This window comes from Nycticebus coucang, chromosome 7 (assembly GCF_027406575.1).
Source record: "Nycticebus coucang isolate mNycCou1 chromosome 7, mNycCou1.pri, whole genome shotgun sequence".
Taxonomy (NCBI): domain Eukaryota; kingdom Metazoa; phylum Chordata; class Mammalia; order Primates; family Lorisidae; genus Nycticebus; species Nycticebus coucang.
The window spans coordinates 55,989,178-56,014,308 of NC_069786.1; the positions used below are offsets into that span (position 1 = coordinate 55,989,178).

At 40.6% G+C, this 25,131-nt stretch overlaps 1 protein-coding gene across 13 annotated transcripts in view; it reads right to left on the minus strand.

Moving 5' to 3' along the window:
• RBMS1 (RNA binding motif single stranded interacting protein 1) overlaps window positions 1-25,131 on the minus strand; it is a 226,729-nt gene that overhangs the window by 123,418 nt on the left and 78,180 nt on the right. For 4 of the 13 annotated variants that reach the window (XM_053597164.1, XM_053597170.1, XM_053597165.1 and 1 more), the window contains exon 1: window positions 15,002-15,388. The exons of 8 other annotated variants lie outside the window; for them this stretch is intronic. In XM_053597164.1, the coding sequence (XP_053453139.1) occupies window positions 15,002-15,070 (69 nt within the window). In that variant the 5' untranslated portion in view covers window positions 15,071-15,388. Of the gene's footprint in view, window positions 1-15,001; window positions 15,389-25,131 lie in introns of those variants that run through there. One more of the 13 variants, XM_053597168.1, reaches the window with a different exon arrangement.

The window sequence follows — 25,131 nt, forward strand, 5'->3', positions numbered from 1 at the left end:
AAAATCATTTCCTTGTACAATGTGTGACAACAGGGCCCCCAGGTTAATACCTTTGTTATAGAAGCTAATGTGACCACAAGTGAGTCATGAAGTATACTGGCTTTACTTTAGGTCCACCAATGTGCCCCACGGAATTTTGCCTTAAACTGAACAAATGTCTGATGTGGTTATGGGATGGATTATATAGTCTCCCTACTCCCCAAAAAAGAAAGATTAGCGTCCTAACTCCCAGTACCTTGGGATGTGACCTTATTAGGAGGTAGGGTATTCAGAGAGGTAATGAAGTTAAAAATCTGCCCTAATCTAATCTGACTCGTATCCTTATAAAAAGGGGGAAATCTGGACACAGAGACTAGCACATAGAATGTCAACTAAGTTATGTTGCCACAGCCAAGGAACTGCTGGAAGGTAAGAGAGAAGCCTGGAATAGATACCTCCCCAGGACCTTCAGGGGCGGATGGTCCAGCTGACACTGTGATCTTAGAATTCCAGCCTCCAGAACAGTGAGAAAATAAATTTCTGTGGTTAAGAAACACAGTTTGTGAAACTTTACTATGGCAGTCCTAGCAAACTGAAACACAGGTGCTTCAGTGATTTGCTTGGGTAAGGTTGTTCTGATGACTTGTAAAACACAAATTTTGCCAAAAAAGTATTTTTTTTTTTTTAAACATTAACATTTTGCTCCTAGGATATGATTTCTATGATACCATGGCTATTTTACTGCTTCAAATTTATGGCCAAGTCTTAGAGATTCAAAATAAACCTAACCAAGGTAATATTGACTATATAGATACATGAACGATACCTCCCCAAGTAGAGCCAAACAAAATAATTACCTAGTCAAGATGGAGCTCTTAATGTAAAATCTTTTACCCTAAGCCATGAATCAGACTGACTATGCCATGATCATACTGATGGTGCTAATAAGTATCATTATTAACTGGGTTAGGCTTCATTTTCTTTCCTTCTATACAACTTTTGATACAAAGAGTCAACAAACAAAAAAGCATCCTACAGATCAGAGGTCCACAAACTACTATCTGTAGGCCAATTACCACTTGTACCAGCTGGCTATTGTACTTAAAGTTTTACTGGAACACAACCATGCCCATTTGTTTTTGTATTACCAATGGCTGCTTTTGAGCCACAAAGGCAGAGCTAAGTAACTGTCAAAGGCCTCATGGCCTAGAAAGCCTAAAATATTTACCATTGGCCATTCACAGAAAAGCATTTGCTGACCCCAGCTACACACAGTTCATGAAATGTATGGACAGTTCCTATGTAAACCTTTATTGTTTCCTTGATTATCAATAATCCCAATTCCATTCCATAAGTACTTTATCCCAATCCTATGTTCACATATGTAACTAGAGAACAATGAAAAGAGGAAGGGTCCCTTGGAATTGGAAGTGCTATCATTTTTGCTTACATTTCTTTTAATGCTTCATAGTTTTCCACATCCCTTTTGAAGAACTAAAACCAAATTCAGCAATGAACTGATGCCAAGAATGTAAAAGATACACTTCCTTTTCTTCTCCATTCTGCTTTAGTACCCTAGTAAGCAGCTTGATAAAGTCAATTAAAGGGTAGAGTAACTCTATGGTGACAACCAACACAAAACAGCCAACTGAGAACCTTATTCAATCCTGGGATCAAATCAAATGCACCTAGAAGTAAAAGAGTCAAAATTCAGGTCAACTGAAGCATGACAACTACAAATTAGACATATTCTTACTATGTTCTACTTAAATATTTGACCCTCTTATGGCATTCATTTCTAACATATAGTTATTCATATAACTGTTTCACAGTCCCTATTAGACTACACGGTTGAGAGCAGGCATATTAATTTGTTATTCCCTTCAGGGCCTAACACAGTTCTTAGCCCCCATAATGTACTCTAAAATATGGACTAAATGAATGATAACCCAAGCTGAATTTGCTTAAAAATGTCCAAACTGCACTAGCAATAGGGATATATAGGTGCTAGTCCTGGCTTTATTACAAATAAGCTAAGTGATGTTAAAATGTCCTTGACTTTAAAAGGAGTGTAGGAAAAAGCTGATCATTAGGTCCTTTTGGCACTAATATACTATTCTTCTTTTGTGATAACACATGAATGGACAGTCCTTCACATCACTTCCTCTAAAACTTTACTATCACATCATAGGACTGATTCCCATTAAAATTTCATGTTGTAGACACCAAAAACAGTGAGGGAGGCCAACAGATATCTACCCACCTTTCTTTCGACTATGCAACTAATATAGATAAAAAGAAAAATGCTATAAGTTAACAACTGGTGTCTGAATTATCTCAATTATAACAAAGGGCGTTAGAGTAACCATTCAGATTTTTTAAGAACGCACAACAGTATGTTCCACATGAACCTTCTGCAATGTAGTGTTGTAAAGTCTTAACTGTGGTTGCTTCAACACAGGAACTTACGCCTAGAAACCACAGAGTAAATTCTGTATGCTGTAATAAGTCAGGCAGGAAGGGGCTAGAGGTATGCAAATTTGCCTACCCACTGACAATTATATGAAAAAGACAAAAATTTAGAGGGCAAAAGAGTATTCATCAATAATTAGAACTTGTGGGTTTTCCAGATCACTGATATTTTAAACTAGATTGATTTCTTAAGTCAGTCAACTTCATTTTGTAAACGTTTTAAAAAGCAATAAAACTGGTGGGAAAATTGACCTTAAGAGAAATGAGAAGCAAAATGAGAGTCAGCAGATACTGATATATTTTGTCTGAAGATAACATGCAAGTTACTATCACTAAAGGCCTACTCTATTCGGGGAATGATGATTAAAAAAAAAAAAAAAACCACTCATGAAAACAATTCTGAAGCCTATTAATAATTAAAAAAAAAAAAAAAAGATATACCCTTTAAAGTTCATTAGAAAAACGTGTTGGTGTAAGGGTGTGCCATACTTGGAAGAAGAACGTCCTTTTTTTTTTTTTTGAGACAGGCTCTCACTGTCACCCAGGCTGGAATGCAGAGGTCTGATCACAGCTCACTGTAATCTGCAACTCCTGGCTCAAGGGATCCACTTGACTGAGAAGCTGTAACTACAGGTATGTGCCACCACACTCAGGGATTTTTTTTCTTTTGTAGAGAAGGGGGTCTCACTGTGTTGCTCAGGCTGATATTGAACTCCTGCCCTCAAGTGATCCTCTTACCTCTGCTTCCCAAAGCACTGGGATGAGAGGCTTGCCACTGAGCCAGGCCAAAGAGCAAAGCTTTTAAGGTAGGGCAGTGAAGCATCAGGAAGACTCAGAAGACCTAGGCTTTTTAAGTTGTAAGATTTTGAACAAATCACTCGGTGTCTCTGGATTTTTAACTCCTTATTAATAAATTAAAGAAGTTAGACATGGTAATCTCTAATGTCCTTTCTAACTCCAAAATGCAAGCTTCCTTTAAATAATTATTCCCCAAACAATTCCAAGAATATAGTTAGTAGATATTTTAAGACTAAGTTGATCCCATGATCAAATAATTATAGGGAAACAATGAAATAAAGCTGGACAGATGTCCTTACTACAAGACTTCTCAGAGCTTTTTTTTCTGCTAATTGATACTGTTACTCTCCTGAACGATACTAGATATCATACAGCATTTTCCAAGTTTCTTTATACACTGAATATTTTATTTCTGAAACATTTTCAACATTTAATGGAACCTGAGTATGTTAGTGACACAGTTTGGGAAAAGCAGCTTTAAACAATAAAATTCTTAATTTAAAATTGGATACTGAAAGAAGCATAGTAATTCAGAGCATTTATTTCAGAAATCTTCATAACATCTCTGTAGTGTTTACATGTCATAAGGCACTTTACTTATATTCACTTGTTTATATGTGAATAAAACATAAGAATGTAAGAATCATTTTCATTTTCCCAATGAGAACAGTGTTTCTCTTTCATTTTGGGGTGTTTTTTGTTTTGTTTTTTTTTTGTAGTTGCTAATTGTTTCACATTGTCTGTCTGCTTACATCTTAGACTTTCTCTTTTAGGTCTTTTTCATCACAAGTATTTTTTGCTAAGGAACAGAATGGTCACCATCTTCCACAATTAGAACTGCAGGCTTTCCTTGACCCACTCTCCAAGACCTTTTCTTGTGCAAACTGATGTGTGATGAGACACCCCATAGGAGGAAGGAGCAAGCACCCCAATATCCGTGCCAGGCTGTGTATTTCATGTGACTTCATCTAATCATTATCTCAGTCATACTAATTGCTATCCCCAGTTTTGACACTGAGGAAATCATGTCCCAGAAAATTTAAGAAATGTACTTTCAAGTGATGAAGTTGGGGTCCACACCCATGTCCACCTTTTTCTCTTTAAAACCAACTTACGGTATGTTTTGAAATGGTTTGATGGTGTTGTTTTAAACTCAAGTTGGGCTTGCGGTTCAGTTAAAAAATTTAATATTTTATTTTGGTTTGTGGTTCATGGTTGGTTGAAGTCTGTTTGAAATAGGATTTGATTTACACAAATAGTAGATATGGGGAGATATAATTTACACAAGAGCTCCCATCTTAATAATTTAGAAGCACCTGAGCCCTTATTAGGTGCAGAACAAGACACGTACATCGTATCTCATTTAATCTTTCCAACAACTCCGCGTAAGGACCCTGGAATTACTCTACCCGCAGGATTTTAACCTCGTAATTTACTATTTGAAACGAACTACTTTATGTTTAACCTCTCAGAGACTTTTCTTTTTATCTAATCAGAACCTCCATGCCCTTTGCTATTCTGAAAGTTTATTATGTCACTCAATTTCACTGGTTTTCTTATCCTTCGAAATCATACTCTCAATTGTCACAGTGTACTCTTTTTGCCAAGGCCAAACCCTACCGAACCCCTCATCCAGATTCTTTCCCTTGTTTATTACTGAAGGAGAGTCAGAGCACCTTGCTGGCTGAGACTACTGAACTTCTGTGGGCCCTCACCACAGCAAAGGCAGCCTTTTCCTCATCTCTGAATGCTCACCACATCCCCCAAAGCAATTATTCCGAATCTGTTACTACACTCATTAAGCGTAGAATCTCATTTAAAAAAAAAAAATATGAACAGATGACCTCCCCTCTTTACTGAAATGCACACTTTTAAAAAGCTGAGCTCCACTGGAGTTCCTACCATTTCTAGCATAACTCATCTCCTGCCTGGATCACTAACAGGAAACTCTGAGCAGATCCCTTTCCTGTAAGACTAACCCCGCCTCAGTCTTTCTGAAAAGTAAGACCTATTTCCAAATATTCTTTGTTCTAGTGCCCTGCTCCACCTCCAGTCACCCTCACAGGGCTGAAATCATCCTGTCTCCAGGCTGCTGCTGGAACCTTTCGAAGGGACTCTCTTTCCTCCCAGCATCTGACTTTCCTAACTGAGGACACACCCTCTTCACTCATTCACTCTTTAAACTCTTTGGAATGTGCTTCCTACCACCCTGGCCTCCACCCCCCCTTTCCTGCCCCACCACACACATAGTACTCTATTGAAACTTGTGTTTCAAAGGCTCACAAAGGCCTCCCAATGGATATTTCCAATAGCCTTTTACAAGGCCTTTGTCTTCCATGACCTCTTGGCAACATTTAAAGGAGCTGACCACTTCTTAGAACTTTGTTCTCCTGGGCTTCTGAGACACTCTCTGAATTCTCCCAGTATTCTGCCATTTCTTTCTCCTACTTTGCCAGAGGCTCACCCTAGTCTTCCCTGCAGCAGAATCTGTGCTCCCCAGGTAGATCCCATCCCTGTTCTTGACACACTCTCCCCCTGGGGTACTTTACTCCCTTCCCAGCTCAGCCTATTAAGTCTGAGGCTTTTCTGTGCTTCTTCACCAGAGCTCTAGTCTTTTATTTCTAACTGCTAGCTAAAAATCTCTGCTTGGCATAGGAAGTGAGCAGAGTCACGTGTGATTCATGTGGCCAAACTAAAATGGCCAGATCAAACTCATCGCCTTTCTCCAGAAACTATTTTGTTGTGGTAGGATGAATAAAGCCCTCACCGCTCTACCTGCCCATCTTCCACAATCCTACTGAGGAGGAAGATGCTTTACCACAACCAATGTGCTCACGATACTACAGATGTTGTAGGTGACCACAGTTACAGATGATAAATATCACCAAGAAAGAGGTTTGCCATATAAGAATGTGAGGATTGGGGACAAACGTGAAAATCCATGCAGCCACGTGAGGCAGCTTCTACACTGACTTCCAGGCAATCCTGAGGGAGCAGTAAAGAAATGTTTACAAGCATCTCCCGGATCCAAACTGGGCTCTTAAAGTGGTTCTCACTGGGGGGCATGATTAGCCACTTAGGCTGGACAATTCTTCCTTATGAGAAACTGACCTGGACACGGCTGTGCATCCCAGATGTCAGGACACTGAGTATTAGAAGGTAGCAAGCCTTCCTCTACTTATTTTTAATATCTTAAAAAAAAAAAAAAAAGTAGAAGACCCTTGTAACAGAAAGGCTGGGTTCTCCCTCATCACTGAGCCCACAGCAAGCAAGGCTGCAGTAACTTTTCTCTTTCCAGTCAAGACACCAGACAAATCTTGTCAATTCTTCCTGCACAATATCTTAACTCGATTCCATTTAATACATTGACGTTGGCAGTTTTACATCTTTATTTCAACTGAGACCATACCTTCTCAACTCAGGCTCCCTTCTCAATAACAAGCTTAATCTATGGCCCTCTGCACTCCGTCTTCCCTGCGGTCCAGCTGACCCGAATTACTCACCATTCCCCTAATAAAGTACATGTTTTCTGTCTTGAGATCTTTGCTGTAATTTCCCTTCCACCTGAAAATGTCCCTGCCTCCTGCATTAGTAATTTTCGCATCATCTTCAAGACCACCTTCTCACTTGCCTACTACATGCAGTCACAAAATCTTTCCAGAGACACAGATTCCTTTGACAAATTGACAAACGCCATGAACTTCTACCCAGGAAATAACCACGGTATGCAACATTTTTCGCACAATTTTAGGGGCTTCATGTATTCAAATATCTATAAATTTGGTCTCTCCTCCTGCCTCCGATTTAACTGCCTTATTTTGGGCCCTTACCACCTCTCTCAGCTGTTTTAACAGCTTGCTAACCGGTTCCCCGGGCCAGCTTCTCCCCTCAGGACCAACAGTGTATCTCTGTACCATGCCAAATTACCTGCCAAGGAGTCATATCTGTTTCAAAAGCCACTTAACTCATGCTACATGCTCAATAATTGCTTAACTCAATGTCTGTGTCTCTGTTAAACTTTCATTTAAACAAAAGAACTTACCCACTCTCTTAAGGGTTGGTCTGATGCATGTGACATACAAATCTGAGACTACAAAGGAGAATCAAAGTCGTTTTTAGAATGCTTGAGGAAGTATAGGGTCAGACTGATCATAAATGGTTTTCAAAAAAGGTGATTTATAGGCAGCTTCTTCAAAGGAGAGAGAGAGACAAAGAGATCTTGTCTTAGAACAGAGAAAGGAAATGCTGGGTGATAGGACTGATACAAGGGGAAAAGGGAGGTAAGAATCCGGAATAATACAAAACAACGACGTTACATATTTGCTCCCAACCCATAGCACCAAAGCAATGAGACCGGGACAGATTTTGTAAAGTGAAGCAGGCACTAGCAAAGTCAGGACCTAACAAGGTTAATTCTCGTTTTACTCCTTGTCTCTTGGCTCCCATCTCTCCATTCCTCCCTTTAAGACTCTCTCCTCCTCCCTTCTATCTCAGGCCTTGCTGCCTCCGCAGGACACACCTAAAACTCCCCAGACACACTGAACACGCCCCCCTGGGTTACACACCACAGCTGCTTCTACAGTGCTGACGCTGTCTGTACCATGTATTTACAGAAGTCCTCACCATTCCATTAAGCATTAAAGACAATGCTTCTGAAGAAGCCACACCTTCCACTGCACTGCCCTTTCAAACAGCTAAAAGCCTGAAAGGAAGTCTGCAATGAAGACAATAATAAGTATTCATAATAAAATAAACCCAAAGGGTTCTGACATAAGAAAACAGTCTTGGAATGTCACCTTAAATACAGAAATTAAATGGGGGAGGGGGGTTTATCTGTCTATAAAACAGCTGTAAGTCAAATGAAAAGAGGTGAACGGGATAATCCCTTGATATTCAGAACATCTGTAAGAGCTACTCTTTGGAAAAGTAATCAAGAATATAAAATTTTGCCCTTCATTAACTCATATAGATAAATTATACCTTAAAAAAGTTTCTAAAAGTACCAGAAGCCTGTTTAAAATATGCATAAATAGGAAAATATAAAGTTATTTAATATAAAAAACATTTACCAGAAATAAAGGATTTCCAAAAAGGTAGCACAGGAGTTGGAAGGAAAAAAAAAACAGAATTTGTAAGTAGGAAATGTCCACATCACAAAACTCAGGCATTAGAAACAAGCGGCAACTTCATGCTTGAAATTCTCAACATACATTCTCTAGGATTTCAACACAATTTTGAGAGACTAAAAATAATACAACTCTCTAGGGTTTTTTTCATTTTGTCTTTTTCTTGATAACCAACCAAAGGATTGTGTGCTCACTATAGAGGGCAACGGTGGCAGGAAGACTGGGAAAAATAAAAAAACGTAAAGAATCATGAAAAAAGTCTCTGGTGATTCTACAACATAGGAAACCACTTGCTAATATTTTGGCATATTTTCTTCCATTACTTAAAAAAATAGATCGAGACTGTATTGTACACACAATTAACAAACACAAAATAATCTTCCCTAGTTTACATTGCACTGTTGTGAAATTCCTAATGAATAAGGTGGAGCCGACATGGATTTCTATTTATTTTTCTATTTATTAGGGTACTACTGGGCCTAACACCAAGCTTTGTCAATGCTGCTATCGTTTAATAGGTGTTAAATAATAATTTACATTGATTATTTTCATTCAGAATTTCATTTGCTACCTTTTTTTTCCCCTTTTATCCCCAGGAAAAAAAGCTTTCATCCTTCCTATAAGTATATCTAGCCTATTTTAAAGTTTACCAAGCTTTTAGAATGTGTTTAAGCAAAGCATTCTGTATGGTTATGAGTTTAAAAACACCCACCACTTACAGATGTTGAAGAAAAGAAGAGCAAAAGAAAAAAATGTTTATTTTTCTGAATAATGCAAAGGTAGACGGCATCTTTGAAAATCAAATATACAAAGAAGACAAAGTGAAGAATTCAGAAAATAATTGTGCATATCATACACCAATAATCAAATCTGTCAGTTTTCATCAAATTAAACCGTAGCATTTTTCATTGATAAGAGGGATCTTTTTACCTTCCTCAATCATATTATCTGCCTCTTTTTACCTTCCTCAATCATATTATCTGCATGTAACAAAAAGGAGGGGATTGACAAGCTTTCCTTCCCCAAAGAAAAACCAATCTCTGCTACTAAAGGCATAATCCGCGACCATTTTTTAAAAATAGGGCAGGACCCACTTTTCTACATTTTTCCTAGTTTTTTTTTTAATATGATTGAGAAGTACACTTTCAACCTTCAGATCCTGACCCTTTTTGAGGCTGTCCCTCATTCTCAACATGGACCATTCTTAGAGGCTGTAAACACAGCCCATTCTTAGGAGACCTTGTCAAGGTCTCTCTGGACCACACAGAGTCTCCTAGGACCACCCGCTGTTGCTTGCTCTGTGGGGACTTTAATAATAACACCTTAGAAGGATTAACAACAACAACCCTGTGAAGTGGGCACTATTATCTTTACTTAGCAGAAATTGACGGTACGGAGGTTAAGTGAAAAAGCATGCAAATGGTACAGCCAGTTTAGGTTGAACACAGGAGGCAGCATTGACTACACTGTTAGAGAAGGTAAAATGTGAATTCTGCATTATTATTAGGGCTTAAGGAATATGCCAAGACGCAATATTTTAAGTAGTAGTAGGAATAATGTTTTATAATCATGATTTTTTTTTTAAATAACTAATTGAATTGGGTTCCCCAGAGACAGGGTTGCTGGATTTAGCAAATAAAAATATGCAGCATGATGAACTATTAGGAACATACTCATACTAAGAAATTATTCACGGTTTATCTGAAATTCATATTTAACTCCACGTCTCGTCTATTATTTGGAAAGGCCTTCATGAAACAAACAAAAAACACTAATAATTGTCAGGGCCACAATTCTCAAAGCTGAAATCTGGGATGCTCTGTGTGCCACATGTCTCCGGGAGGCCAAGGAAAGGAAAGTATAGTGAGGTCCAGCTGTTCCTGACCGGGCTTCCTTCTCTTTTTCCTGATCGCAGACATGGCCCTGGATGCAGAGGCTTTCATCGGTTAGGCCATTTAATTTCACTGCCTCAAAACTCTAGATCCTTCTCTAGTTTAGAGGAGATACCATGTAAACAGTTAAAATACTATTTATTGGCTGAGTACTTTACAAATACATTCTCAGAAACTTGGAAAAGACACAATGTACCACCACCACCAAGGAAGTGCGTAAAAAGAAAAGCATTGCCAATATCTGGTGAGCATAACTGACAGCAGGAAGGGAAAAACAAAAAAGAGAAGAAATGTGTTTAAAACCAGAAGCGAACTATGGAAAACGCAGTGAGACACCAAAGGGGGCACCTAGCAGAAAAAGTGGGCAGTCACTGATGAATTCTACACTTTTCAAATGGCTATGTATGGGCTGGTATTTAAAACTTTGCCGCCTTGAGTCACAAACCCTGCTGAATCACAATACATAAAGATAACACAATACAAAAATGGAACAAAGTCTTACCCGTACATGCCAATTTACCTTCTACTGCGGTCCCCTAAACCTTGACTCTCTGTAGCTTGGAAACATTTACTTTCTTTTAAAAAATAACAAACTGGAACTTGCTGAGAAGTGTTCATTTAAATGACTTCTATGCCCAACTTTAATCTTCAAACTTTAACAAAAACCCAATCTACTGAACACAAACTGCTGTGAACAGAAACTGCTTGAAGAGGATTAATCAACAGCTTTGTGTGTCATCCTCTAAACAAGGCCAAACACTGAATCACTGTTGAATTCCTCACGTGCAGCTACACCCAGTTAATCTTCAAGAAAGCACTAAACTATGTAAATCTACTTAAACTGGGGAAATAAGTACTTCGCTCATCAAAAGTTAGGAACATTTAACAACTATTAGCGGGCAAGACCATTTGTAAAGAAAAAGACACGTGTGTGCAAAGAGAGAAATTTTACGTTCACTCCTCTACCCCCAAAACCCTACTGCAAATGAAGGGGGGTAAGACACTACTTAGCAAAAAAGGTCATCCTTCATGCCACAATTTGCGAAAACCAAAGTATACGGCATAACTGAGTCAACTACCTCAAGAGAGCAGTTCCAAAAGAGAAGCAAGGAAACATGAAAAGAGAAAGAGCTCATAAAAGAATTCAGGAAACATAACACAAAGGAAAACGAAAATGTCACTTTTCTATATTTAAAGGCCTTTAAGACTAAAGCACCTTTTTTCTTCCAAACCACACTAAAATATTTGCACAAACACAAAAGTCCTCAAAAAGGGTTTTCATTCTGTTTTCTGTGGGGGTTCTGTTTTCATACAATCAGATTGGATTTGCTTAATGAATATCATGTACTTGACACATCACAGTCAATAGTAATAGCACACACACATTTCTCCATTGAGACTTGCACCAACACATCTTTACCTAGATACTGCCTACTGGGTTTTCACTCCACTCAAAAGCGTCTCACTTTGACCTGGGCTGAGCAGGTGTATTTCTAATGTGCTCACAGGCCTGTGATGCAGGAAAATCCTGTTTATCTCAGATGATGCCAGAGATCAGTGCTTCCTGATTCCCTGGCTGCACTACGTGGTGGGAGAAGCGGGTGAGCACCACCTACCTCTGCTTTAACTGAAACCGGCTGACTCCCATATACAGAGTCAGCCCTCCATATCAGGGGTTCTGAATCTGCCTAACCTCGTATTAAAAATATTTAGGGGGGAACCCAATAAAAAAATAACAATACAAGTATTTTAAATAATACAAATAAAATATCAACACAGTATAACAACTATTTACATAACATTAACATTGTATTAATAAGTAATCTAGAGATGACTTAAAAATATACAGGAGGATATGTATGTAGGTTATATGCAAATGCCAAATACTACACCATTTTACACAAGGGACTTGAGCAACCCTGGAACCAATTTCCCAGGGATACTGAGGGTTAACTGCATATGTAAAATGTATTCAGTTTTAAAAAGTGCACAACTGTTCAGTAAAGCAGTATTTTGACAACAATGCTGCTTCTGAACATCACAGACTCATCACCCATGTCATCCATTTACTTCATCTTTCATCTCCTATCTCACAACCTGCCCCCACCTCCAAAAAGGTGTGAGGAATCCCTCAACTGGACTTCTGAGACTAGAAGAGTGATGGGTAATGATGCAGATAGGCTTTCCGTGAGTTCCTAGAGATATCTATGTAAGGAGGCAGTTGTGGTACGGTGATTTTAAGTGCATGACTTTCAGGGTTCAAATCCTGGCTCTGCACTTTGAGTGGTACTGACTCAGAGCAAGTTATTTAATCCATGCCTCAGAGTTCTTAACTGTGAAATGGAGATGGTAATATTATCTGCCTTGAAGGGCTATCAAGATGACTAGATGAGTTAATATACCAAAAGCATTTAGAACAGCGTAAGGTGCTCAGTGACTGTTAGCTATTGACTATTATGTATGCATAATACAAATACGATTCAGATCCATTCCATTTTTTTCAAAAGTGATTTTTTTAATATACTTTTACGTATTGCTTACATTCAATTCCTTCCTCAGGCAAAATATCTGAAACCAGCTCTAACACCTGATTATGTATTTCTAGATTAAAATCAAACCGTATTATATACCTAAAATTTTCTAATTCTTTCATCAAAATGAACAAACTAATACGAACTGAAAACGTTCAAGTTAACATCGCAAAATCTTATAAAAAGCATTAATTAGGCTTCCCATTTAGGCTAAGCCAGGATGAGATCACAAAGTCACTCATGGCAACCAGGTCCCTGTGCTAGAAGTGTGCTTACCCGGTGAATGGCTAAATACTAACAAAAGAAACCTTTGACTCAAATACCACTGGTACCCGGGGTCTTGTGTCTGTATAATGCCTACACATTCATTTCTTTCTTTGCCTATAGAAAAAAGAAAGTCTGTTTGTTTTTCTGATTCAGTCAGCCCTTTTAGTCTTTGAATCTAAGGAAAGCCCTGTGAAAAGAAGAGCATCTTATCAGCGTGCTCCAGACCAGCAGGCTGTCCCCCCTTCACATACAAAACCTCCAGCCCCTCACAGCAAAAGGCCTCACCCTCAGAGCTTTTTCCCCATTTCAGAGCTAACACCCCGCTGGGTTTTGACAACAAATAAATGAATACACAAGGTCCTAACATAATTAGCCATCTTTTCAGGTAGAGTGAGGTGGGTGGAGGAGGAGGGGTTGAGAGAAGAATGTTTATTGTAAATTGGCTTCATTTATGAAGTTGATGTGTGCTGCATCCGAGGGCATTTATTTTAAATGAAGCCCCAAGAAGAGAAGTGACTTTTTGAGATGCCTCCATCTAAATCTTGACAATTTTATCATGTACTTCAGCCAAGGGACAAATGCAGACATGATCTTATTTTTCTAATTAAAGGAAGGACTTTCTTATCCCAGGTAAAAGTTCCATGGACTTCCACGTCACAGGCACACATACCAGGGTGTATTTACTACCTTTTTAAAGGGAAATTTAACATGTCAAAGAACTAAACACCAGAAAACATTTCAACACTGCAAAAATACTTGCAAATATACTTATGCTAGGACATACCTAAAAAAAGAATGACTCTGAGAACAAGAACTAATCAATACTCCTGTGAACACCTATGGGAAAGCCACCAGGCATCAGGGTCATCCGTCATGACCTTAATAGAGCTATGGTCTGCATAGAAGGATACAGTTTGCTTGTATCATTATTGGGATAATAACTTAATTGATTTGTCTTGGTGGCTAAGGATGTAGAAACAAGAGATTTACTATGGCGAAAAAATATCTGCAATCGAGTTTTTGTTTTCTCAACAAGCATCTTGCCACTGACCTCTCAAATCAGTTTAACCTTTTCTAAACAGACCTGCACATTTTTTACATAATTTAGAGCTAGGTTTTGTTATTGCGGCTGCTGAAAGGCTCTGTGAGATTTATCACAACATGGCTTCAGTAACCTTCTTTTAAAAACAAAGATGAAAAACAAAAGAAAGGGCCACAACCGTAAGCTCCCAGCTCCATTCCTTTCACCAGCAGGGGATTTTGATCTAACCACTGAAGTGTCTCTGGAGTTCAATCTATTTAAAAAAATGTATGAAACGGTATTAAAATAGGAAAAGGCATGTGTATGACTCAGGCTTATCCACGAATCTTCTGCAACTAGGATGTCACAGGATTTCCCTGTGCTTCTGAAAACTGAAAACCTTGAGAAAGTGACAGTAGAAGTTCCTGTTTCTTTCTGTCTCTTTTTTAATAAGGGAGGGGGCGCGGGCGATCTCTCACTCTCTCACACACACACACACACACACACAAACACACACTCACACGCGTCTTCCGGGTTTCCTACGAATCAAGCAGGTTCTCTGGGGTTCTGAGCCTAGACTGCACACCAGCGTTAGGACTTAGCACCGTACTCCCCTACACACAAAGGTTTCGGGGAAACCCAAACTTGTTGCAGAGCCGGGCAAAGCCCCCGGCCAGGCGCGCCGCTCGCGCCTCCTCTCCGCCCCTTCCCCTTCCTCTTCCTCCACGTCCCACCCTGCCCTGCCCGGCCGGAGGGGCCAGGGCATCTCCCCTGCTAGGTCACCGCCGGAGCCGTCCCCGCGGGCCGCGTTCCTCGGGAACAAGGTCACCGCCCAGCCCGGTCCCCCGAGGGGGAGCGGGGCCGGGCCGAGCGCTGCGCCCTTTGTAGAGCGGGGCTCTCCGGCCTCCGCCTCACCTGCTTGCGATAGGGCGTCCTGCAGTTGCCGCTGCCCCCGGGGTTGCCGCCGCTGCTGGGGAAGATCATCGCGGCGGGCGCCGGGCAGCCTGGCCGCGAGGGGGAGGACGCAAGGAGGGGGCCGGCCGGGCCCGGGGCCGCGCCGGGAACTCGCTCTCGCCGCGCGGCTGCGGCCGGCGGGGGCCGCGGCAGCTCGGGGCTGACTTCTCCGCCCTCGACTCCGCACTCGCCTACAAGTGCGGCGCGGCGGCGGGGCAGACCGGAGCAGCTCGGGTGGCCGCCGCCCTGCGTGCCATGGACGGAGTTCGCGCGCGCAACTGGCGGCGCCGCCGACTCTCCCGGCGGCAGCGGAGGAGCAGCGCCGCCGCGTCCCCACCTCCCGCGGCCTCAACCACCGCCCCGAGAGCGCGCCGGCCGGGGGCGGGGAGGCGGCCGCGCACCGCCTCGCGCCGCGCCCAGGCCCACCCGCGCCTCCCGCCCGCCCCGCCGGCCGCCCGGCCCCCGCGCTCTCCCTCCCCGGCCCGGGGCTGGGGTCCGGGCCGCACGGCCCGGGGAGCCGCCGGCGCCCCCGCTCTGATGCAATGGTTGGGTCTGGCTCCCCGCGTGCCGCACATTCCTTGGAGTAGCCAACCCCACTCTTGTGTCCTTTTTTCCCCTACGGTTTTTAGCCTAAGCACCAGGGGCAGCTTCGCACCGCAGCTCGAGGCCCCTTTTAAGGGCATCGCTCCGGGGGTCACTCAGGCTCCTGGGGAGGAAGCAAACTGACCCCCGGGTCTGCTGTCCCTCCTTTCATCTACCGAACTACACCGATCCGCCTCCCCAGATAAGGTGAGGACGATCGCTCCTGTTTCCACGAACAAACCTCTGCGAATCTCATTCCCTCAATTCATGGGCTAAGATTTTAGCAGAGAAAATCAGGTCTCCACTCCCCAGCCTCTCACCCAAATACACTCGGTAAAGTTTTGTGTTTCACTCCTGTGCCGGAGTTTACAAGCTTTCCTTCAAGAAGACAGTAGCATCAAGTAGACAGCGAAAAGCATTTACATCCGTTGGTTTTAGCCCTCTCTCCTTCCTGAAAACTGAAATAGTGTAATTCCTTATGTTAGTTATTAGATGAGACGCAAATGGGATCTTTTCAGGGGACAGAGAAACTCGGCACAAAAAGGGAGGGGAAGAGGTAATTTCCTTTGTTTCGCGGTTGAAATGACCTAAAACTGCTCTAGCGGCCCCCTTTCCCCTCTACCTTTACGTGGATGCACCAAGGCCCGCACCTGTGCAATGCGGAAGGCCTCCCAGCAACTCCCACGGGGGAACCCCTGCCTCTGGATAGGCCCCTGGGACAGTTTTGCCATTTTTCAAGCTGACTTGTTCCACAGTGTCACTTAAGTATTGTCACTGCGGTTAAGTATCACAGAGTTCCTCCTTGGTCTCTGGATTCTAACACCTTCCAGGAAAGGCTCATCTGCCATGACCATGAAAAATTCTAACTTGTCTAAGACATGAAGGCACACAATTTCAGCCTGCCTTAAGGAAAACAAACTGTCCCCTATGGAAATCGATTCTTCTAGCAAACGTGTGGCCATTCAAAGTCTTTTCCAGCAGCAAGGAATTGGAAAAATATTCCTCCTAGATATCCTGTTGGGGACTTAGTCATTTAGTGAGCTCTCCCAACATTCTTCAGCAAAAGGGATGATAATTAGAAAGTCTCACCTATTAAAAATATACACACTAAAATACACATATAATTCCTAAGTCTTTTCATTTAAAAAACAGCAGCAAAGGAACTTATTCTGGGCACCACACTAGGTGCACAAAGGGCAAGTAAGAACTTGCCAGAAAAATTCACAGTAAAATATACGTCCTTTAACGTGATTAAGTCAGATATGGCACAACTAGCATCCACTGAGAATGTATGTGTTAGAACGACTTTGTTACTCTCCATGCACTGACAATTGTTTTTGTTGTCCTTTTGTTTTCTCCACTTACTAGTATCCTTTACCGGAAGTTATCAGGCACAGGTGTAATATAGAAGATTTTAGTTAGAACTGTTCAAGTCATAGGTACCTTTTCCTGAGAATTTACTGTTCAAGACCCCCAGCAGTTCAGATGTCATCCACAGCGGGGGAAAAAAATCTACATACAACCTCAGTTGTCATAACTTGTCTCTTAGGAAACCACAATCTAAACCACAAAAGAACAGCATAGATTAATTTTTCTATGACTCTATTCAAAGGCCATGATACTTCAGATGCTATGCTATCCAGAATAGAAAAACTTGATTGGCTATCCTATAACATTTTACCAAGAAAAGTTTTTTAAGTTATAATAAAATTTAAATTAGAATACTAAAACCCAAAACATATAAGAATATTTAAAAGGTTCCAAGGCCCCCCCAAATCTCTGAAGATCATCAAAATTGTAGTATGTTCTATAATAGTGAATGGCATAAAAGCAGAAAATATAAGGCACATATATATAGATATTACACATATTTTTAAATGCCCACTGGGGTTCAAAAGTTCCAAAAGTAGTGTTATATTCTTAACTAAATAAAGCATTAGAAAGAGAGAAGACAGATCGTCCACCCTCAAAAAAAAATATATAATAGTCACTCTAGCTCAAAGAATCCAACATAAGGAACAAAAATATGAAGTCATGTGTATAATAACATACATGGTCAATTATATTCACAAGTGCTTTCTTGTAAGAGTGATTATTGGTATAAATCCTGGTGACATTCATCTGGAAAAATTTCTTGACCTTTTAAACAAGTATGTTTTGAAACAGAGAAAGTAAGAAATAGTCCAGAGAAGCTCCAAATTACCATAGTAAGAATCTGTTCTGGAGATGCTCATCATCTTTGAAGAGAAACAGAGACTTCGCTGTCTGGGCTGTCCTACAACATCCTCCTCCCCCACCTCAGCTGGTAGGTAAAGAAGCTGTGGGAATCTGACCCAAGGGCAGTCCATCCACAGATGGGCCAGTGACCTACGACCTGGCAGGGATTGAAAAAATGAGCAGGGCCAATCCACTTCTCACCCTTAGGAATCTGACCCAGAAAATGCCAAGAGTTGAACCAGATAGTAAAGGGGCAGAAACTGCAAGAGTGCCAGGGGGTGGATGGGAGGCCACAACAAGCCAAAACCATACACAAGCCAAGGTTATGAGGAAGCAGAAACTATGAGTAAACAGGAAGCTGACTGGCAGCAAGCAGAGAGGAGACCTGACGCCAGGAGCGGGTGAGCACTTGGCAGTGAGCTGATGGAGGGAGTTGCAGTCCCTAGAGCTGGCTGGGCTCTTCAGACTTCACCAGCCCCACCATCTTCAGATAGCTCAAAGGAGTCCAGACTTGGCAGTTCAAGGAACAAAATTAAAACAGAGCCGAGCAGATCTGGGTCTTTATAGCAGCTTCCCAACTTTTCCAAAGTTTTGGGCAAGTTTGTCTCTGAGACTCAGGCTTCTCATAAGATTGCCTTGAGTACAGTAGAACAAAAATACCAAACTCAGTAAGTGACAACTGTTACTGTTGTTTTTCCAGGTTCTGTCCTGGTGGTTTAATGGGTGCACTGATGCTGACCATGGAGGAATGGGAGAAAGGCTATACATATAGAGCAGGAATCGATGACAAGCAAATTTAGGGTAAGGGGGGGAGTTACTTTTTCAAAAACTGTTGAATAGCTGAATGAATATGCTTTCCAAGGTAGTGTATACTACAGGCTTAACTGTAAAAGATTTTGTTTTTAAAGTTTGGCAAATGATCTGTTTTAAGGTTTTAGGTTGTCCAGTTTCCTTTAAAGAAGATATGTGTTGGGACTGAGCCATTTTTGTGTGAATGGGAAGACTGTGAGGACTCTGACTGTATCAGAGGTCACACTCCAAAAGGCAGGAGTGTACCAACGAGGACAGTAAGGACAGAGGTACAGGACGTGCAGAGGCCTGCAATCTGGTACAGGAGATGAGACATATAGTAATAATGCCACCTGCCACTTAGAAAAGCCTGTAGAACTGGAATTTGAGAATCTGAATTTAGAAGACATTTGTTCTAAGAAACAACTTTAAAATGAGAATTTCATTTTTTAATCTTTCACATCTCATTTCACTTTCACAATAACCCCATGAGGTTGGAATGGTTATTAGGCTTAATGTATAGATGAGAGGAAAAAAAAAAATTAAGATTGACCTACCCTCCCAGAGCCAAGAAGTGACAAACTAGGGTTAAAACCTAAACCTAGCTAGTTTTAAAAGACTGATTTGGTCCTGTGTTCCTTCAAACTCTCTAATGTTGCAGCTCAAAAGAAAGCCTTATATAGTGCTCCAATTTCTAGGTGAGTACTTGTAACTCACAGGGCACCCAAATTGCTTACTGTTACACTAATGATGCAAAGCATTACATGGTAAGTGCCAGGCAAGTGGTCCAGACAATCGTGCCATGGGAGTCCACAGGAGGGAGAGATCAATACAGGATAAAATATGGGCATAGGAAGCTCAGCTATGTAAATGTTTTGATTAAGGGACACTCAGAAAGAAGCACTATGCAGATGACCCGAAAAACAGAACCAGAGAAGGAAGATAAGATGAGGAGGATGTAGATTTGGGGTAACCGCTGCTGAATTCATGAATTCCCTGAAAGGGGCAGATGAGGAAGTGATGAGAAAGTGTCAAAAGCCTAGGGGATCCACCCTCCTAACACACATATTACTGAGTCCCATATAAAACAGGAGCCTGTGAGTGAAATTACTATAAAGTAAGTATAGTGGCGAAGCTAAGCTTTAAACAAGGAAAAAAAAAAAAATGAGCAGGGTGAGGTGGCTCATGCCTGTAATCCTAGCACTCTGGGTGGCCAGTGCAGGTGGATCACCTGAGCTCAGGAGTTTGAGACCAGCCTGAGCAAGAATGAGACCATATCTCTAAAAATAGCTGGGCGTTGTGGTGGGTGCCAGTAGTCCCAGCTACTTGGGAGGCTGAGGCCAAAGAATACCTTAAGCTCAAGAGTTTGAGGTTGCTGTGAGCAATCATGCCACAGCACTCTACCCAGGGAGACAGAGTGAGGCTATGTTTCAAAAAAAAAGAAAAAAAGAAACTAAACTAAAAATGGGGGCAATGAGATAACCAATGAGACAAGAATAGAACACGTCTATCAAAAAAAGAACTGACCTATAGCAGATTCTGTCCTTCCATCACTGCAAAAGCATTTCAAGAACCCGTTTTTATTTGGGTCAAACTGAAAGCTGAATGGAATTAAGGGGAAAAATTCAGTCAACATTACTTCAAATTATAACCTTTGAAACATAAAATATAGCCCTACAATATTGGTTAGTGTAAGTAGTTCACACTAAAAAGCTATTTACGTTTGAGAGTCTATGTTTAAAAGCTCACGGAACCTCTGGCTCTCACCAAAACAGAAAAAAAAAGGGGGGTGGTAGTGGAATATAGGGTCAGCAGATTCTTTAAATTTCTGTTTCTTCCTGGTACAAAATAGAGTTGATAAAGTATCCAATCTCCAAAGTAGCAGCTATCTTTTGTAGTATTTACTGTTTTGCTTTTTTAAAAATCTGCAATTCTTATTCCAGGAACTTAAAGGCTCCCTAGACACATGTAAAATCACATATGTATAAAAAGGAAACCATTATAAGAAAATAAAACTACAGCTATAATCCCAGCAGGTATATAGAACAACATAAACATAGCCGTATTCTGATGAGTCTTACTGGAAGCTATATTCTGATGACGCCTGAATCTACACTGATTAACAAAATGGAAGAAATGACTTTTGCCCTACTGTTGCTTCTCTGCATGTGTTATTAAATAATAATGGCTATCATTTATTTAGTAACTATTATATTCCAGGCACTTTCTAAGCACACCTCTCTCTGTCTCACACACATACACCTCATGACAGAAGAATTCCATCTTATCACAGAGAAAACTGAGTCTCAAGGATTTAAGTAACTTACCCAAGGTCACAGATCCAATACATCATGGAGCTAGGGTTTAATCTTGGGTCTCTGATTCCAAAATCCCCTGCCTCCAATAATACTAATAATAGTTGTTATTACTGTGAGCTATGGATCAAGTCTAAGACCCATAGAAAAAAACCTACATGGTATTAAGAGCCAAACTTGGCTATCAGAGCACTGGGCCCTGAATCTTGGCCTCACCATTTACCATCTGTGTGAACATGGACAAGTCATTTATTCCCTCTAGAAGCCTCAGTTTGCTCATTTATAAAAACATATGGCATTACATTGAATTGCTATTTAGTTGAGTATGAATATAAACTTTCCAATATTAGAATATATACTGAATAGTACAGATGTATGTATCTAGTATTTAAATCTCACTTAACTGATGGTTGCTAAGGTGTAGCTCCTGTAAGGGGAGCTTTATTTTCTGGGATAATAAATCCCAGAAACTCTGCAGGACAGAGTTGGGAGAGAGGCAGAGAGAATTATCTTCTAGAAGCTAGGATGATGGTTTGGTGAAAGGTATTATATTTCTAGAATCCTACATTGGAACTGATTTTCCCCTCAAAAAACAGTGGTAGACCACATTAGAGATTAACTTAATTATAAGAGTCACAGATACTTATAGGTTAACTAAAGTCCTAATCACCACTTAGGACATGTCTCCCTCTGAGGAAACATCCTCTAAATTTGAAACAAATAATTTACACACAAAAAATGTTTCATATACTCAGTACATAAATCAACTATTGCCTTGCTCTTGCAGATAGTTAATAAACATTCAAATGTAATCCAAATTTTTTGGCCTGTCTTCGCTAACATAAATTCATAACAGGTACATAGATTCTTAATCCTTTTCAAAAGTACAAAATGTGAAAACAAAGACTGTTATGAATTAAAAACTCAAGATTTTATTTTATTTCTATTACCATGAGTTTGTACCTGTTTCTCAAATTCCACCGCAAAATAAAGTCTACAAACTATTCAGGAAACGAGGGCAATGAGAAGGTTCAATGTTCATACAGTGTGGATTTCTGGTTTCCTAAATTACCTGGATGGATGTCTCAATCCTTTATACTCTTTGACTGTGGAAATCTAGGATTGGACCTGTTATTCTCCATGCCTGTGCAAGCCTATAAAAATATAAGTGCTTATTTTCAGAATATTTCAAGATAATTCAATGAATTTTCCATGGATTATAGTAAAACTGATTAATTATGACAGAGAGCTATTGCTAGGTAGTAATCTCTGAAGCTTGTTTACCTAAAGAGATGGAAGTAACATTATCATCTATGAGTGTGAGCTAACTATGGATAAAGAGCAACACCAAGGGGAGGACGGAACTGGTGTGCTGGGAAAAACATTAATCCCATCCACGTCTTGCTAGGACCGGGGAAGAGACAGAGCACTTAGAGATCAACAGAATTTGTGGAAAACTAGAGACAAAATCATTAAATCATGGAAAACAAAATTAATTCAAACCTGGAATGACCATCTATCTCCTGTCTGTAAGCAAAAATCAAAATTGTAGAAAGGACAACAGTATGCAGCAAACTGTACCTGGGACAAACACTATTTTCATGTAAGCTAAAAATTGCAAAAGGTTATTTAATAAGAAATTCCTACATGTCTGGGGGTGGGTGGGACGTAACCAACATCTATGTAAAACCTGGGATCCATAGACATTTAGATCCATAACAAGTTAGTTTCCTTTCTCATAAGTTGCTCAAACTACTATTAAGTTAGATCTATTTTGCCTGAAGAGGGGGATCTAGAATAATTAGTGATATCCTTTATGTAAATGAGAATGCTGAAAAGCTTTTCATTCTCCTCTGAATTATAAGGGTTCAAACAAGAAGGTATAGAATTACAAATGAATTTCTGTTCAATTGAATATGTATGAAAGCAAACTTTCCAACATCAGGATATATCGTTAAGAGTACTGAAACAGGACACATAAGGAGCTTATAAAAATTCCCCACCCCAAGTGTCTTTAAGAATGACTAGCTCTGGGTTATCTAATACACTTAACACATGGGGCGAACTGATGACAGACCTGTGGCAAATTGATACTCCCCTAGCGAAGAGAAGGCAAATGAGGAAATTCTGATGTTGTCATGGCACTATGACTGATCATGACATCAGCAATCCCTAATTCCAAACTGTAAAGAACACTCCCAGAACACTGACAACACGTTACACAGATACTCCCAGAACCACCCTTCCTTCACCTCCCAACCTAGTGGCAAATAGGATGTTCCAAACAAAGCGCTATTAAGTGTTAAAATCCTGTTAGTTCAGAGTCAGAGAAAGTGCCAGGAGGAAGAAGCAAATAACTTTGAAAGACATTTGCATTTTTCAGAGCTATTTACATTTTCACACATATAGACATAATGAATGTATAAAAATGTTAGCATTTACAAAATGCTTTATTTATTAGGCATTATCTCATTAAAATCTCAGGGAAGGAGACACAGCAGGTAACCCCATAACCCATCCTTTTTTTTTTTGAACAGGTAGATCCTCAGGTAAGTTAGGCAACTTTCCCTGAGGCATGAAGGCCAGAAATATTGAATTCCAGAGGTGGAAAGAATTAGTAAGAGCCAATCCTGTGTCTAGCAGATAATAATCATTCAGTAAATATTTCAGTCTCTCCTTGGGCACTTTGACCAATAATAATTAGCCATATTCATATTTAGCCATATCTCCTTGAAAATTCTTTGTGAAACATCCTTAAAATGTGAAGCCATCCATCATAGTTTCACCCCAGGACGAGAGTCTGTGCCTTCCACAGATTGTACAGTGCTTTTCTGTGCATTCCACACATTACACAGATCCACCCACAAAAATGATGACTAAGCCATCTTTTTTTGAGTCTTCCCATTCTTATCAGATTGCTTGAATATGTAAATCTCTAATGGTTTACTGAATCTACTGTCCTGCACACAGAGGCTTTTTTGAAGGCATGAATGGATGAGGCAAGCTAGCTTTCTTACACACCCTCACAGGCACACAGGCACCCTCTTTTCAAAATGATGAATAGTGAGTTAGAAAGAGAGAACGTAGGCGGGGCTCAGTGGCTGACGCCTGTAATCCTAACACTCTGGGAGGCAGCGGTGGGTGGATTGCTTGAGCTTAAGAGTTCAAGACCAACCTGAGTAAGAGTGAGACCCCATTTCTACTAAAAATAGAAAAACCAGGCAGGCATTGTGGTGGGTGACTGTGGTCCCAGCTACTGGGGAGGGATGCTGAGGCAAGAGGATTGCTCAAGCCCAAGAATTTGAATTTGCTGTGAGCTATGACACTATGACACTCTACCCAGAGCAACAGAGTAAGACTCTGTCAAAAAAAAAAAAAAAAAGAGAGAGAGAGAGATACTGTAACGAGTAAATCTTAAAGAATATGTTTTACAAATTATATTAAACATACTGGATTTGCAGTCTAATCTTTAGATCACTTGGGATCATAAATAAACATTGTATTTTTTGTCTATATGTGACTTACTAAGGAAATGAAATTCTATCACCAATAGTTTCTTTTGACCTCAACTGTTATTGTCAGAATAAATCTTCTCACTTACTTTCTGGGTAAAGACCAGTGTCCTACTCACCTCTCATGATCAGTGTCCTACAGATATTTGAATATTAGCTGGATGTCACACAATCTAAGACATTACTGACCATAAGCTACCTGGCAATCACTTAGATGATAAACATTTGAAAAAAGTGGATGACTGGGAGGCGCCTGGCTCAGTGAGTAGGGCGCCAGCCCCATATGCCGAAGGTGGCGGGTTCAAACCCAGCCCCAGCCAAACTGCAACAAAAAAAAAAAATAGCTGGGTGTTGTGGCGGGCACCTGTAGTCTCAGCTGCTTGGGAGGCTGAGGCAAGAGAATCGCGTAAGCCCAAGAGTTAGAGGTTGCTGTGAGCCGTGTGACGTCATGGCACTCTACCTGAGGGCGGTACAATGAGACTCTGTCTCTACAAAAAAAAAAAAAGAAAAGAAAAAAGTGGATGACAACTGCTATAAGATATCATAAATTATCAAATGTATTCCAATTTAAGAGAGATTGAAATGTGAAGAAGGTGAATGTTAGAATTTATCCAAGTATGGCGTACAAGTGCATGAACACACTGCAGGTAAGTGCACACATCCTTCTTATTCATAA